Source organism: Rhinolophus hipposideros, assembly GCF_964194185.1.
Source record: "Rhinolophus hipposideros genome assembly, chromosome: 26".
In the NCBI taxonomy this organism is placed as follows: domain Eukaryota; kingdom Metazoa; phylum Chordata; class Mammalia; order Chiroptera; family Rhinolophidae; genus Rhinolophus; species Rhinolophus hipposideros.
In genome coordinates, this window is record NC_138072.1 from 22,378,380 (window position 1) to 22,395,706 (window position 17,327).

The 17,327-nt window shown below is 37.5% G+C and overlaps 1 protein-coding gene across 1 annotated transcript in view; it reads left to right on the forward strand.

Moving 5' to 3' along the window:
* The window catches only part of LYST (lysosomal trafficking regulator), a 158,649-nt gene that overhangs the window by 110,673 nt on the left and 30,649 nt on the right, over window positions 1-17,327 (forward strand). Inside the window, exons 35-42 of the mRNA XM_081039232.1 lie at window positions 1,374-1,519; window positions 1,607-1,703; window positions 2,597-2,658; window positions 4,028-4,083; window positions 6,196-6,348; window positions 9,219-9,463; window positions 13,870-13,936; window positions 15,235-15,391. Coding sequence (XP_080895358.1) covers window positions 1,374-1,519; window positions 1,607-1,703; window positions 2,597-2,658; window positions 4,028-4,083; window positions 6,196-6,348; window positions 9,219-9,463; window positions 13,870-13,936; window positions 15,235-15,391 — 983 coding nt within the window. The remainder of the gene's footprint in view (window positions 1-1,373; window positions 1,520-1,606; window positions 1,704-2,596; window positions 2,659-4,027; window positions 4,084-6,195; window positions 6,349-9,218; window positions 9,464-13,869; window positions 13,937-15,234; window positions 15,392-17,327) is intronic.

The following is a 17,327-nucleotide window of genomic DNA, read 5'->3' on the forward strand; positions in this document are numbered from 1 at the left end:
TAAACCCAAAAAGTTTATGAAGTAGGAGAAAATAAGGTATTTTTATCATCTCATTGATGGATGGGTAACTTTCTAAGATCAAACACAACAAAAGAAACTACAAAGAAGAAATGAACGGATTTGAACTTTAATTTTTCCAGTGTATTTAACAACTGTAACAAGCATAACAAAACGTAAAAATTTATTTTCAGCAAATATATCAAAGTTAATATTTTTATAATTTTAAAAATTCATAAAGATTTGGAAGTAGAATATTAACATCCCAAAAGTTTGAATGAGCAAAAGACATGAATACACCCTTCACATAAGACAAGCAGACTTAATAAACAGATAGGAAACTACTCAATATTGCTAGAGGCTAAGATGTTTTTTTTAAACCTTTAGATACCATATTTTACCTTTTATATTACACAAATAATTTTTAGGTGCTAATATCTACAGCAGGAATAAATGTGTCTTAGTCCTTAGTCAGAGGTTTGGTGATTTTTATACTTTCACATTATATTGCAGGAATCCTACAAACATTTTATTTCGAGCTTCAGTTATCCTATTTTAGTGTTTCTATCCTAAGGAAAATATTCAAAATATGGAAGGGCAGTAAAGGTTTTTATCTCTGCATTATTTATGCTAGAGAATGAATTGGAAACACATATATTACTATAATAATAGTAATAGAGTTAAATACATTATGATGTATCCACTCAATGCAATATTAGTCAGCCACTTAAAATGATGATAATTAAGATTATAATATGTTCAGTGAAAGAAGATAGGACATAGGAATGAGTGTACATAATAATTATAACTGTAATTTTTAAAAATGAAAGAAAATCACTACTACCAGTATTTTGATATGTTTAAGGAAGGATTAAGGGTAATTTCTTTCTTATCTATTTCTAAAAATGTATTTAATATGATTCTACTATTTTCTTTCATTTAAAATATTAATTTTTGAAATCTTTTAAGAAATGTGATTTATACTACAAAAATGAACTAATTTTGTTTGTTAATTAGATAGTAAGGAAAATGGGAAATGTAAAAAATTAATTTGGAAAATCGATTTTTTTCTTTAACTACATTAAGCTCACTGTATTGCTAATGCATTCATAATAGTCATCTATATATTTTAAAATTTTTAATAGATACAAGAAACTAGTAGCAGAGTTTTCCTCTAGACGGGGAACTGGGAGACTTATTTTTTTTAATGTTATTCTTTTGTACTACGTGTGTATATTCCCTAGCCTCATTATATAAATAGTAGGGTTTTTTAATTGAATAGATTAATTTTAATTTGTTGAGTTTCTACAGTGATTTTTTTAAAGCTGCACGTACTTCCAATTGACACTCGAAAAATATTTTCTCTTGACTTGCAGAGCAGTCTGGAATGACCCCATCTACTATCCAACTTCATGGCAGCTGGATCCAACAGAAGGGCCAAATCGAGAGAGGAGGCGTTTACAGAGGTGTTACTTAACTATTCCAAACAAGTATCTCCTGAGGGACAGACAGAAATCAGAAGGTACTGCCAGCTTCTTGACTCGACATATAAATAGATCAGACAACTGTGGTCATTGGATAAGATAATACGTATTCTTTTCCTCAACAGACTTGGTCAAACCACCACTCTCTTATCTCTTTGAAGACAAAACTCATTCTTCTTTCTCTTCTACTGTAAAAGACAAAGCTGCAAGTGAGTCTATAAGGTAACTGAATCCATAAGACGTTTTCTCTTCTGTTGAAGGAGATTTTCGTAGTCTGTTGTAGTGCTTGTGTAGTAGTTGTTTTAGACAATGCTGTGGTTTTAGCAGAAGTCCTAAACATGGTTCAGAGAGGACAGGTTAAATGGCCAAAATCCAAAAGGAAAAGGCATTTCTGACAGGAAGGATTCACTGGACCTCAGGCACCAAGCTCTGGCCCCCGCTGGCATCCATGTTTCCGTAGTTGACGTTCTAACAGCTCTGAAGTAGATAGCGCTCTGGTGGTGTCAAGATGCAGTCCAGTGTAATGATGAAAGGGTCAGATTCTGAGCCTCCTCGTACTAAGCTGTCTGTTCTTGGGCAAGTTACTTACCCTCCCTGTCAGCTTCCTTATCTGTTAACACGAGGAAGACGAGGAAGACGTAACACCCAAGATATCACATAGCATTGTCGCGTAGCAAATGGGTCACTTACTACCATGCTCATTTTACACATGAGAAACTGAGACTCACAGAATGTAAGTGATTTGACTAAAAATAGAGGCACTTTTCTGACCAAATCTCCTGTTTTTCCTAGAATACTAGGTTTATTTTATGTGTTTGAACCAAGGTTTGCTTATTTACTGGAAAATGTAAAATATTGAAGTTCCTTTTAAATAACTGAATCTCTGTATTCTGTGTTCGGGGCATAGGTATTATTAGCCTTTTCTAAAAGTTTCAGTCATTTTCTCCTTTTCTAGAATGTTAAAAAATGAGATCATATTTTCATGTGGGTTTTGACATCTTGTACTTGAAATTCCAGTCTGCTTTGCTGAAATCTTTTACTAGATAAGATAAAGCTTATACTTTCTAAAATTGGTCAAAACATTTAACCATAGTAATTTTAAATATGTTTGACAGAGTGAATCGAAGATGTATCAGTGTTGCACCATCTAGAGAGACAGCTGGTGAATTGTTATTAGGTAAGTCACATTTGGAAGAGTTTTACACATATCCACCATGCCTTATTTTATTCTTAGTTTGAAGCACTGTTTTGACGCATTGCCGTTAAATGAAATAAACTTTCTCTAAAATCACTTTCTCTAAAATAAGTTGAGAAATAAACTTTAGTTAATAAACTTAATAAAGTTTATTCTAGAGAAATAAACTTTCCCTAAAATAGGTTGTTTTGCCTTAACATTATATATAATGCATATGACTCGTGAAGAAATGACAGTTTTATTTTCTGAAAAGCACATGAATCGCATTTTAATTTTTATAAAGTTGACTTTCATCATGAGTGTGCATTTTTATATTTAATCTTTCCTTTTATTATGTAGCAATTTTGATTTTTAAAGTGAAGAATTACTGTATATTTATATGCCTACTATTATAACAGATACACCTACGGATAAGAAATATCTCCGCCTTGAGATTCATAATTTATATTCCTGTTGTACTTCTCAGAGAAAGGCAAAATTGTCGATCTCTATATACCTGTATAGGTACATTTGGTGAGAATTGTTTTCACATGGGATTTCTGAGATATGCACATTCTCGGCCCCAGTCCAGAGGGACTGAATCTGAAACTCTGGAGGGGGGCCCAGAAATCTGCATTTTGACAAGCCCTCAGATTTGAGCTTCACCGCTGTAGGCTAATAGGGCCGCCGTGCTGAGCTCCGAGCTTGCCAGGACTGAGCCCCGTGGCCACAGGATGGAGACAGCACCCATCTCTGAGCTGCTGTTCCAGAGCTCAGGGGTGACCAGCACACAGTGCCGAGCCCCGGGCAGTTCTTAGCATCTGGATACATGACAATGACATAGTGACATGTGTTAATGACAGCTTGTGAGCAGGAAAAACTGGGGGATGATTTTTTAAAGACTTTCCGCCCTATTGAGTGTTAGCAAAATCATTAAAGATTCTTCTATTGCTAGAAAATTTGGTTTACAGCTTGGCTTCGGTTAATATGCGACAAAATCAAGTGAGATAATATACTAGTGTATAAGAAGATAATATAAGAATATACTACTAATAATAAATAGCCAATATTTGTTTAGCACTGAGTGCCAGGCACTATTAATGAGCGTTTTACATAAATAAATTAATTCCCACAGTAACCTTGTGAAATAGAGTCTTCTCCCTACCCCCTTCTTTTTATGAGGAAACTAAGACACACAGAGCTTGAGCAACTTGCCTGAGACCTCATGGAGGCTGTTCAAAAGTCGGTACTGTCAGAACTGTTTCTGGTGCTGGGATTCAAGTCAGGCCCCTGGCTCCAAAGGGCATGCTTTTAACTGTGTAAGGTAATAGCGTCCATACATTTTAAACTCACATATGGTTCTATTCTGCAGGTAAATGTGGAATGTATTTTGTGGAAGATAATGCATCTGATGCAGTTGAAAGTTCGGTAAGTAGAAGCTTAAGTTTGCACTAATTAAATCTACACAGACTCCCCAAATGTATAAATTTGGTATCTCACCACAGAGCAGGTAGAACTATTAGAGCTCGTTTATTGTCTTTTTCTGTAGCTTTGTCTGAACGTTTTTTGAAATGCAATTTTGAAAAAAAGACCCTGCCACCTCTGCTGGCTCACGGCAGTCAGCCTATGAGTCAAATTCTCAGGTGCTCCTGTTATTTCAATTTTGGCCATTCTTTCTCATCACTGTCTTCTGTAGCAAGTAGCAACCAGTAATTGCTCCCTGCCACTCCCAGTTTACTATCAAGCCTTCAAAAAGAAAGGAAAATATTACATAATTGAATAACCTAAGTTATCCTGATATTCACATAGCTTAGTAATCATCATTTCTATTTTTCTGGAAATACTGGTATTAATCAGGAAATAACAAAAAGTCTCTGATGTCACATTTTTTGTGTGTGTAGTAAAGCTTTTTATCCATTTGGATTCATCTGTATGCTATTAAAATATTGTATTGAAACCCTATTTTAGTATATGTGCTGCCAAAGCGAGCACTTGAAATCCTTGTAATAGGAGAAATAAAGCTTTCTGTTTCTGAAAAGTTCTAAAGCCAGAAATTCCTAAGGCTATACTTAACAAGATCAGGTATGGTTTAATGGTGAATATATATTTGATTCAAAGAAACTGAATGAAAATATAAAATTTAGCTGTAAAACAAATAATGTAAAAAAAATTCATAAAAATAATATAGCTCCCAAAATTAAGTAGGCATTCTTTCACGATTTAATACGAATTACATCAGCATTTATAGCAGTCAGTAAAAGTATAGTTATTTCATTTTTCCAAGATGTATCTTTTAAGCAGTCAGGGAATTTAATAGTTGATATATGAGCCAACATTTTTCTGGGTCCAAAGATGACATTTTCCTCCTTTAAAACTCTCCTAAAAATACCCTTGCTTTTTAATAGATTAAAGGATCCTTCCTTCCTGTGTACTTTAGTAGCACTTGTTCTTCTTATGTGACATTTGCTGTTTTGCGTTTTAGATGTGTGTACAAATATCTGTGCCCTCTTTTTATCTGATGTATTTCAGGCAGAGCACCTTGCCTGTAGGTGCTAAATGAATGTCTGTGAACTTGAATGTATGTTGAATCTTGAAGCTTAAACAAGGACGATTTGGTTTTAAGGATGAGAATACGAGTATGACATTTTCATTAAAACATGCTATTTTATTTGTAATGTATTACAAATAATGTCCTGATGCTACTTTTAAAAATTAGTAACCAGGACCCACAACAATCGTCAAACATACATAGAGCAGGCCAGAGTGTCACTGCCTCCTCGCTGCTGGTTTTCAAATTTCTCTTTCTCTTTTGACTCCTGGATATTTAATTTCCCTAGCTTTCTTGTAAGGTCTGCTATACATATATAAGAATATTTGCCTAGTAGAAGAAATCAGTCTGAAGAAGCTGCATACTGTATGATTCCAATTATATAATGTTCTGGAAAAGGGAAACCTATGGACACAGTAAAAAGATGAGTGGTTGCTAAGGGTTAAGGGGAATGGAGGGAGAATAGGGGGAGCACAGGGGAATTTTAGGGCGGTGAAAGTATTGTGTGTGAACTGTAATGGTAGACTTCATTAAACATTTGTCAAAACCCTGTAGAACTATACAACACCAAGACTGAACCCTAATGTAAACTACGGATTTTTAGTTAGCAGCAATGTATCAATATTGGCTCATCAATTATAACAAATGCACAACACTAATGCAAGATGATAACAACAGGGAAACTGAGGGCAGAGGGGGATACATGGGAACTCTGTGCTATCTGCTTAATTTTCTTAAACCTAAAACATATCTGAAAAGTAAAGTCTATTAAAAAATAAAAATAAAGTATTAATTTAAAAAAATTCCTTAAATGTTATTCAGCATTTTGAAGTGTTTAGTACTAGGAGGATTTTCAGGGAATTTGACCTGCCATTTTGGCACAAAAGGTAGACTTTCTATAGCATTTTGATATTCTTTTAAAAATCATAAATGACAACGATTATTTATATTTCATGTAAGGCAAATACTTTTATCTGTTTCCTTTGTGCTAGAGCCTTCAGGGAGAATTGGAACCAGCATCCTTTTCCTGGACATATGAAGAAATCAAAGAAGTTCACAAGCGGTGGTGGCAGTTGAGAGATAATGCCGTGGAAATCTTTTTAACAAATGGCAGAACACTCCTCTTAGCATTTGATAACACCAAGGTAAATTTGGCTTCATTAATAGATACATTTCTTAAAGTCATCATGGAACCAGTGTAACTCTATTCATACTACTTAAATGAAGGTTTAACTTATTTAAACTCATTCACTGAAAGGTTCTGAAATCAAATAAAAATTGTCTTATTTCTTTCTAAGTCCTAATTAAAGAAAACCCCGGGTCATATTAGATTATTTCTGTCCTCCAAAACTGCATTAAATTATGATTCCCCAAAGTGACTGTATCTGTAAAAAGTAAATGAATGAATGCAGAACGTAGCTGAAAGGAGTAGTTTAAACTTTTCACAGATTCCACTTTTGATAAATCCTCTGTTGACCGCCGCGCCCCCAATTCCTTCAGCTACTATTTGTTTCCTTCCTTTATAGAAAACCTCTTGAGAAAAGCTGTGTACGCCTGCCTCTCCAGTTCCTCCTGCGGTTCTCTATGGAAACGCTCATGCAGATCTTCTAACTACTCCACCTAGAACTTCTCTGGTCAAGGTCACCAGTGACTTCCGTGTTGCTGAACCCTATGGTCCCATTTCCTAGTCCTCTTACTGGACCTCTCAGCAGCATTTGGCACAGTTCTCTTTCTTAAAGAAAATAAAGAAAGCTTCCTCAGTGGTTTCTGGGTTATTACTCTGCTTTCTCCTTGTACCTCACTAGCCACTCTATCCCAGTCTTGCTGGCAGATGCTTCCTCCCGGTGTCTCAGCTCATTCTTCAGACCTCTTCTCTTATCCAGACTTTAGCCGTTGAACACTAGCTGTATTCTAACAACTTACAGATTTATACCTGTACCCAAACCTCTGCCCTGAACACTCAGTTAACTCCCTGCTTAGCTGGCATCTCCACTTGGAAGTCTAATTGGCGTCTCAGGTGTAACATGTACAAAACTGAACTTCTAATCTTCCCCCAAACCTCTTTGCAGTGTTCTTCATCTCAGTAAATGGCAATTCCAATCTTTCTGATTGCCAAATACCTTGGGAATATTCCAGATTCTTCCTGGTCCTCACCCCCTACACACCTACTCTATCAGTAAGTCCCGCTGGCTCTCCCATCAAAATACGTCCAGAATCCAACCGCTTCCGCTGGACCACCCTGGTCTGAGCCCCCATCATCTTTTTTTTTTTTTTTTATTGGGGAATGTTAGGGAACAGTGTGTTTCTCCAGGGCCCATTAGCTCCAAGTCAAGTCGTTGTCCTTCCATCTCGTTGTAGAGAACACAGCTCAGCTCCAAGTCCAGTCGCCATTTTCAATCTTTAGTTGCAGGAGGCACAGCCCACCATCCCATGCGGGAATTGAACCGGCAACCTTGTTGTTAAGAACTCACGCTCTAACCAACTGAGCCATCTGGCCGCACCCATCATCTTTTGCCTAAACCTTTACACTACCTGACTGGCCTCCATGTTTCCACACTCCCTCTTCTTCAGACTGTTCTCAACACAGCAGCTACTGTTGGTCGGATCATGCCATTCCTCTATTCAAAGCCTTCCCATCACTTCCGGGGTCACTTGGTGAAAGCCAGAGTCCTTTTATAGCCTAACAAAGTGTTGAAGGATCTGGCACCTCGTTAACTCTCTGCTCTTCCCTTCTGCCATTCTGTCCCTCTCTCTCTCTGCTCCATCCATGGGGACTTCTTTTCCTTGAACACAGCGGGCACAGTGACGCCTCAGGGCCTTTGCACTTACTGCTCCCCCGGATGCTGCCTGGACTGCTTCTCCTCTTAGAAATCCACAGGAGTTACTCCCTTACTTCTTTCACATTCCCTGATCAAATACCGTCTTCTCAGAGAGACCTTCCCTGACTACGCGAAATAAAATAGGAACCCCTCTCTCACTCCTGCCCCCAAGCCTCCCTTAGTTCCTTTATTTGGCTCTGTTTCTCTCTATAGGACTTAATAGGTCCAACGTGGTCTCTCCACTAGAAGTAAGGACTTTCTTTTGTTTAGTGCTGAAGCTTCAGCACCATGAACACACTGGCATGTAGGTGCTCAGTAAATATTTGTTGAACAAATGATTGCTTCCTTTTTCTTGTAGGATTTGGTGTGCAGACCATCATAAATTCCCTTAGCTTCAGCCATTGGCAACCTGCAGATTTAGACTACAGATTTAGGTTTCAGTTTTGTTTTTGTTTGGGGGGGGGATGGGGGGTGTTACTTTGAACCTATTCTTTTTTTATTGGGGTAAAAAATACCAAACCTAAGCTTTACAGTACTAACCATTTTTTAAGCATACAGTTTAGTGTTAAGTTTTCCATTTATTACCAATCATCATTGAATTGCTTTAGAAGAAGTCAGAATACCCTTTTTCTGTGACAGTACGTTTGTGAATCTCTAAAAAAGAGTTTATGTATTAGTTTTCAATCAGTAGTGAAAATCAAATATCTTCTTTTACATAGGATATTTTATTTCATTCTCATGGAATAAATATTATTACCCCCATATTACAGATGTTGTAACTGCAGCACAATGGGTTTAAGCAGGAAAACAGACCAGGTCTATTTAATTCAGAAAACCATGTGCTTTTTTTCTACATCATGTTGCATTTATTTAGATGAAGATTCTTCTTTTTCCTTTATCAAAAACAATTTTTTTAGGATCTGTTTATACGTGACTTTTCTATACAAACTTTTTTCAGTTTCTTATTAACAGATTCTCCAGCAGCACAGGACAGTGGCTAAGAGGCCATCTTTGGAGGAAGACCTGCATTTGAGTCTCAGTTCTCTGCCAGTCCATGTTATTGGGCAGAAAGTATTTTCTTGGAGGACTAGAGATTAGTAACATGCCTGTGCTATCATGGGTTCTTTGGAAGAAAGTGACAGTCCGCCTAAAAATGAAACCTGATTGTTTCCTTTCTCCTGCCTTTCTCCTTGTAGGTTCGTGATGATGTGTACCACAGTATACTAACAAATAACCTCCCCAACCTTCTGGAATATGGCAACATCACTGCTCTGACAAATTTATGGTATACTGGGCAAATTACTAATTTTGAATATTTGACTCACTTAAACAAACATGCCGGCCGATCCTTCAATGACCTCATGCAGTACCCTGTGTTCCCGTTCGTCCTGGCTGACTATGTTAGTGAGACCCTCGACCTCAGCGATCCGTCCGTCTACAGGTAACAAAAACGTCATCACCCTTCAGCTTCGACAATATGCTGTTTATTTTATTAAAGTTTTTACCATGAGAATTTTCAAACACGCAGAAAATAGAATGAATATATGATGAGCCCCCATATGTCCATGACCACAACCCAACAATGATGAAGACGTTTGCCAAACTTGCATCGTCTCTTTTTCCTTGTTATTTAAGATAAATGGCAGACATCTTGTTATGTTACTACTATGATCTTCAATACACATCTCTCAGGAAAAAATAGGATATTTTCTTACATGACCATAGTGCCATTATCATATCTAAGAAAATTAACAATAATTTCATGGTATAATCTAATACCCAGTCCATTTTGAAATGTGCCCTGATGATATCAAAGATTTTTTTTATGGTTGATATGCTTCAATCAGGCCCATTGTCACCTTTGGTTATTCTCTCTAAAGACATGTATCTGGAACAGCTTTTATCTTTGTGATTATAGTTTTCTCTTTCTTTCTTCCTAACATTGAGTTGTTGAAAAAAATAGGACATTTATCTGATAGGATGTCCCTCATTCTGTGTTACTATTTAGCTTTTTCTTCTAGCCTCTGTATTTCCTAGAGATTGGAAATTAGTTCTATTAATAAATACTCGCTTAGGTTCATGTTCAGCTAATCTTTAGTGTAGGTGATGGTGTGAACTTCGTATTGCCCATGTCAGAAGGCATAGGACATCCCACTCTGGTGATGCTCAGTTTGACGTGTGGGTTCAGGCTCCTATTGAACTTGTTTCTTTCATAGATGATTATTGCTTGAGTCAATTATTTCACTAGGGGTTATAAGATGGTGATTTCCTATTCTCTCATTTCTTCTACATTTACTAGAAGAAAACATAGAGGATAAGCCTGGGTGGGATATTTTGTTGTGTCAGAGAGCAAGGAAACTAATATAGCCTTATCAAAAAGCCATACTTGGCACACCATGTTCATTGCAGCATTATTCACAGTAGCCAAGAGGTGGAGGTACCCTATGTGTCTGTATACAGGTGAATGGACGGGGGAAATGTGGTACATACATACAGTGGAATATTATTCGCCTTAAGAAGGAGGGAAGTCCTGTTACATGCTACAACATGGATGAACCTTGGGGACATTGTGCTAAGTGGAATAAGCCAGCTACAAAGAGACAAATACTGTGTGATTCACCCACATGAGTTGTCCAGGGTAGTCAAACTCTTAGAGGCAGAGAGTGGAGTGGTGGATGCTGGGAGATAGAGAGGGAGGCGAAAGGGGAGGTAGGAAGTTGTAATTCAGTGGGTGTAGAGTTTTAGTTTTGCAAGATGAAAAAGTTCTAGAGATCTGCTGTGCAACAATGAATATAGTTAACCACGACTGAACTGTATACTTGAGGTTGGTTATGATGGTGAATTTTGTGTTGTGTGTTTTTTTACCACAATTAGAAATAAAAAAAAGGATTCAGGAACCAGCTTAAAGTGGCTCTCACTGCCAAAGATAGGACAATCTGAGCATCAAAAAGAATAATGATTACAACTGACTGAAACACATTTAAAAAAAAAAAAAAAACTTAAGTTAATCATAATACTTTTTTTAAAGGCCCCAAAAATCAAAGAAAAATTAAACTTACTGGTCATCATTGGATGTAAATGGGCACCAATTCGTTACTTTTGATAAAAGAATCAAGCTTTTATCCTTCTTTTCCTGAATGAATTTCGTTTTAGAGTAACCAAATAGCCCTAGTTGATGAGGGAATATTCTGTTAGCAAAAAAAAAAATCTTCTGGCTGTTAGCAAAAAGACACAAAAAATAACAAATGTTGATGAAGAAGTGGAGAAAAGGGAACCATCATGCACTGTTGGTGGAAATGTAAATTGGTGCAGTCACTATGGAAAATGGTATGGAGGTTCCTCAAAAAATTAAAAATAAAACTACCACATAATCCACCAATTCCACTTCTGCATGTTTATCCAAAGAAAATGGAAACACTAACTCGAAAAGATGTATGCACCCCTATGGTCACTGCAGCATTATTTACAATAATGATCTAGACCTAGGTCAGTTTTCAAGACCTGGAAACAACCTAAGTGTCCATCAAGAGATAAATGGGTAAAGAACATGTGATACATATATGTGATGGAATATTACTCAGCCATAAAAAAGAATGAAATCTTGCCATTTATGACAACATGGATGGACCTTGAAGGCATTATGCTAAGTGAAATAAATCAGACAAAGACAAATACCATATGATCTCACTTACATGTGGAATCTAAAAAAACAAAACTTAGCTCATAAATACAGAGAATGGATTGGTGGTTGCCAGAGGTGGGGAATGGGGTGGGGGGTGAAATGAGTGAAGGAGTCAAAAGGTACAAACTTCCAGTTATAAAATAAATAAGTCCTGGAATGTAATATACAGCATGGAACTATAGTTAATAATATTGAAATGCATGTTTGAAAGTTGCTAAAAAAGTAAATCTTAAAAGTTCTCATCATTAAAAAAAAATCCTTAAGTATGTATAGTGATGTATGTTAACTGTACAAATTGTGGTGATCATTTCACAATGTATATAAATATCAGATCATTATGTTTTACACCTAAAACTAATACAATGTTGAATGTCAATTATACCTCGATTTTTAAAAAATATTCTCTTCTTTAAAGAAAAAATAAGTGCAAATATACTACTTGGTGTATTTTGGGGTATTTTAATTATCACTGCTGAAAAGTAGGCCTCGTTCAGACAGTTTTCAAAGAATCAGATTCAGTTTAATGTAATGGTCAATTAAAAAGCAGCAAGTGTACATTATTTTTACACTGCTGATGGACATTTAAATTTGTACACCACTGATCAAAAATGGATGCAATCTTTCTGGAAGGCGATTTCGTAATACGCTCATACATATCCAAAGAACTCTTCAATGTGTATGCTCTGTTTTAGCAATTTAACTTCTAGGACTTTTTCTTAGGAAATACTTACAGTGAAGGATGTGTGCTCTACCAGAAAGGTTCCCACTGGAAGTAAGTTTCATGAGGCAGGAAATTGGTTTGTCTGGTTCATTGCCAATAACAGTGCCTGGCACTGCAAGCAAAGACTTAACCATAAGGAAAGTCCTCACATCCTTTTCTAAAGTACCTACATTTAGAAACAACCTACATGTCCAACACGAGGTTTGAGTAAATTGTTATATGTTGCAGCCATTAAAAATTATATTGTAGAAATGTATACTATAGGCAGGCAAAGACGTTCTTTTTATTTAAAAAGTGAAAATATATACAAAGATAAGCAGGAAAACATCTGGAAAGGTGTATACCAAAATGTTGTACCTGTGGTTAATACCACAGTACACAGTGTTGTACTGTGGCTGATTTTTGGCTTATTTTATTTGCTCATCAGTCATTTCTGATTTTTCAGCCACAACAAGTACTACTTGTAGTCAAAAAAAACCTCTTTTCACTATTTAGAAAAAATTGCATGCCAGGATCTTAAACATGATTTCTCTTTTTTTGAGATGTGAGTTCATAGCTATTCTATACAACTGTTTTTACTTCTTAGCAAAGTTTTTAGGATTACAAAAGTCTCAGAAACAAAATTAGTGTGTTTACTATCAGTAATTTCAATATCCCTAGGAAATAATTATCCAAAAATATAAATATATCAACATCTGGCTAACAGACCTGGTTTGACTCACTGAAACTTGGGCAAATCTTGATGCTGATCTAGTTTCGCCAGATGTAGAAACTGCAGGAGGCCCCGTCCTGGTCCTCAGGCTGTTCTTCTCTTGCTCTTCCGCAGCGTGTACAAGTGAGGGCTCCTGATTCCGTTCTGCGGCCTCCCTGATCAGTGAGAACCCAGCACAGACACATCCACGTGCACGCACATGTTCTCTATGCTGTACGCGGGGTGTCACACACAGTCTGCGCAAAGTATTGATTTCAGTGCTCACGCTCCGTCGTTTTAAGCCTGTATAGTTTCTTCAGTTTTCACTAACCTAATAATTGCATAACATCTCCTCACGATCATATTTCCTATCCAAACTGCCCATCACTCTTCACTGCCTGACTGGGAAACGGGCACAGGAGCTCCCAGGGCTTGGTGGGACTCGGCTGCCACGGTCAACACCAGTCACGATTCGGGAGGAAGTAGGCGAAGCAGGAAGAGGAGGGATAGCAGCTCTTCTTGTAGACGGTACTCATAAGTCAGGAATTCCTAGTAGTGGTATGGATCTATTCAGAAAATTCTACCCTAATAGTTATGAAACCATAATTTTGAATGGTGCCTGTGAGTTGCAAAGCAACACGTGTAAGCACTAATCTAAGGGCCGAGTGTTTTACAGGATGCAGACCTCTAGGCAGCTTAACCCTGACAGCATCAAAATACTTCCTATTTTTTCTATCATTTCTTCCTTTGTAGAAATCTCTCCAAGCCTATAGCTGTGCAGTATAAAGAAAAAGAAGACCGTTATGTAGATACGTACAAGGTAGGTTTAATTTTTCCTTATATTTTGATAAATGAAAACTGGAGTTTTGTTTTACACACTTGTGTTTTACTTATGTTTATAAATTTTAAATTTATAGCTTTGATTTATATTTTTCACTTCTTTGTGCTTTGATTGACAAATAACTAGAAATCATATGATTTTGGATATTATTCTTTGTCTCAATTCTCTGGAAACACTTTTCCCGGAAAAGAAGTACACTTCTTGGGGCATAAATTGGAAGTTAATATCCATTGTCATATTGAAATATATAAATAACTATATTCCTTATAAAATCACAAAGATTTTCAGGGACATGCTATTCGTATCCCCTAGTGTTATTTCTGTAACAATAACACTATATTTATAATATGCTGGAATCCCTTATTATTCATAGTCAGCTAATTATGCATTGCTTTATTAACAGAAATTTGCCAGATTTTAAAGTTTAAAAATAGAAATGAATTACCTCTGTGAAATTCTGTTTGAAATGCAAGTAAATTCATTAGTCACATGTTACATTCTTCGCAGCAGTATCAAGATAGGAGCAGCTGGAGCAGTTTTCTCACATTCAGCACATCATTTCATGTCAGAGTCCAGAAAGTTCCCTCCAAGCATATTATACTGTCACTGCTTGATTCTCCATAGTTGAAAATGGGGCAGTGCTGTGGAGATCAAGAAGTGACTCCAGAAATTCACTGTCACCTGACCTTGTTTTCAGAGCCGGGCAGAAGCGGGAGACGAACATAGTGACAGATAAATATGTGGTTGGGCCTCCTACTTTATGATTGGAAGATAAGACTAGTGAAAAATCACTTTTTTTTTGTCATCTCTGTGTAACTACCCCGTAAAACAGCTATGAAATGTTGTACCTAGAATTCCAATAAGTTTATACAGCTATTACACGTCTGTTGCGTTTCCACTGCTAGAGTAGCACTGCTGTAAAGAACACAGCATTACATCCTGAAGCCGTCCATTATGACACAGACTACTGATGGGAGCAGCTCTCCTTTACTGGGTGCTTGATCAGCTCAGACATGAGGAACCCTTTGCCAGGATGGAGCTGGAAGGGAGGGTGCAGAGCAGGTAGAGGTGCAGGCTGGGCGATGGCCTCAGCAGGGCACCAACGAGGAGACCCCTGGATACTCAAGGTGGCTGAGGTCCGAACACGAGGAGAGGGCAGCCATGGCGAATGGTATCAAAGGTGGTAGCGAGGATGGAAAAGAAGACAAGGGTGGTGTTTCCAGCTTACATTTGCTTGGAGCTCGCCATCATGCGTTCTGTCATCCCGTTTCCTTCAGTACCTAGAGGAGGAGTACCGCAAGGGAGCCAGGGAGGATGACCCCTTGCCCCCCGTGCAGCCCTACCACTACGGCTCCCACTACTCCAACAGTGGCACCGTGCTCCACTTCCTGGTCAGGATGCCGCCCTTCACGAAGATGTTTTTAGCCTATCAAGGTAAGGGTTGTTTTATAACTCCCTGAGAAGCCATATTGGTCCTCAGAAAAGAAAACCTGGCTGACTTCCTGGGAACGTCTTGACACTAATCAAACCACAAGAAAAAGAATTCTGTTTATTCCTTCGACTATATTCTCTTCAAAAACCCTGCAGTAAGCCAAATCATTGTGCTAATGTCTCAAATTTAGCCTTAAATTAAACAGGTCTGTTTATAAAAATGCAATTTGTTTTTTAGAAATTAAGATGTAATTCACATACCATAAAATTTACTTTTTTTAACCCTTTAAACTTGTATGCAATTCACTTTTAAAGATGTTCAACTTCGTAATTATTCCAGATCACATGAGTTACCTTTGGACCCTACAGGGGAATATGTTCTTGTAATTTATTATAAATGTCTCCTAAATAAACACTAGGAGCATTGCACTGCCACCCTCACCATAGTAACTTTCTAGTTAATAATCCTCGACCTCAGTGTTTTAAGCAGCAGCCTTCAGGCCTGAAATTGATTTGGTAAAGGTGAATTTACTGATCTGGGTGCAATCAGGGACACACTCACCTACTGGTTTCTAATAAGAAGTGTGGTACTAGCTCTGCAGTTGTTCTTTGTGGCACCCACAGTCCTTTGTGGAATCATTGTCCATTCATTTCCTTGGCCCTTGAACTTCTTTATACATTTTGCTCATATGTACCCTCTTGGGGAAATGAATTTTGTCCTCACTCTCTTTAGTCTATGAAAGGGGCTTTCTTATATTTGTTCCTCTATAAGTACACAAAGCAAATGTTCCAAAGCAAATGACAGCTGTTCAAATATGTGAAGATTATTACCCTTACCCCTTCCTCCCTCTCAATGTTGTTTGTCCCCAGGCTAATTATCCTTAGTTAATTTGACATCAGGTCGATAGCCTCCTGAATGCAAAGTCTTATCATAGCTGCTGCCAGGGCTGCCAAAAAGAAACAGGATGTTTCTATACTTAGGAAGGGATCTTCAAAACCATTGTCTAAGCCACCTTGTTGGCTCTGCTTTCCAAACCTGTCATTATTCTGATCATCTTTTTGGACATCTTCTGATTTATGAATGTCCTTATGAAAAAGTGTCAGTCAGAGTGAAAGAATGTTTCAGATGTGGTCTGGGACCGCTGCGATGTATAACAGAACGGTTACTGCCCTCCATTTCTTTTAATGTAATATGAAACCCCCCAATCAACAAAACTTTCTTAATTATTTTTGTACATGTTGATATTAAGCTAGGTTTTCTTCATTGTGTATTTAGGAATGATTTTTTTAAAGAACAGGGAGTACCTTAATCCCTATAGTTTCATTTGATTGGTTTAAAATGATTTATGTTGGTATTTGAATTTATTTCTAGACTTCTGGTTTAGCCCAGAAGTTTCTCCCTTGGCACTGTAGGCATTTGTTCGACATAATTCTTGGTTGTGGGGCTGTCCTGTGCACTGTAGGATGTTTAGCAGCCTCCCTGGCCCCCACCCAAGATGCCACCCCCCAAGTTTTAACAACCAAAAATGTCTCCAGACGTTGCCAAATGTCCCCTGGGGGGCCAAATTGCCACTGGTTATGAGCCAGTAGTTTAGTACATGCATGTTCTAGATTATAGGGATTTGTGGTATTTTTTTTTAATTAAGAAACTATAGAGAGTTTGAAGACCTGAACAGAGCCCTCAGTGCGCCTGCCTTGTCCCACAGCTCTGCTCCAGGCCAGATCCTGTGACTCCTTCATAGCCTTACACACTTGCCTGCAGTTATTCTGGAATCCACGTAGGTTGATAACTCTGGTTCCTGAGTGAGTTAGTAAATATTATTTAAGTGACCGTCCCTACTTTCTGAGCAAAAGGAAATATTTATAAACCTCATTTCTTCCCAGATTTCATTCTGTGGCCAGTCAGTGCTGACTCGACAGACTAGATGAGAAAGTCATA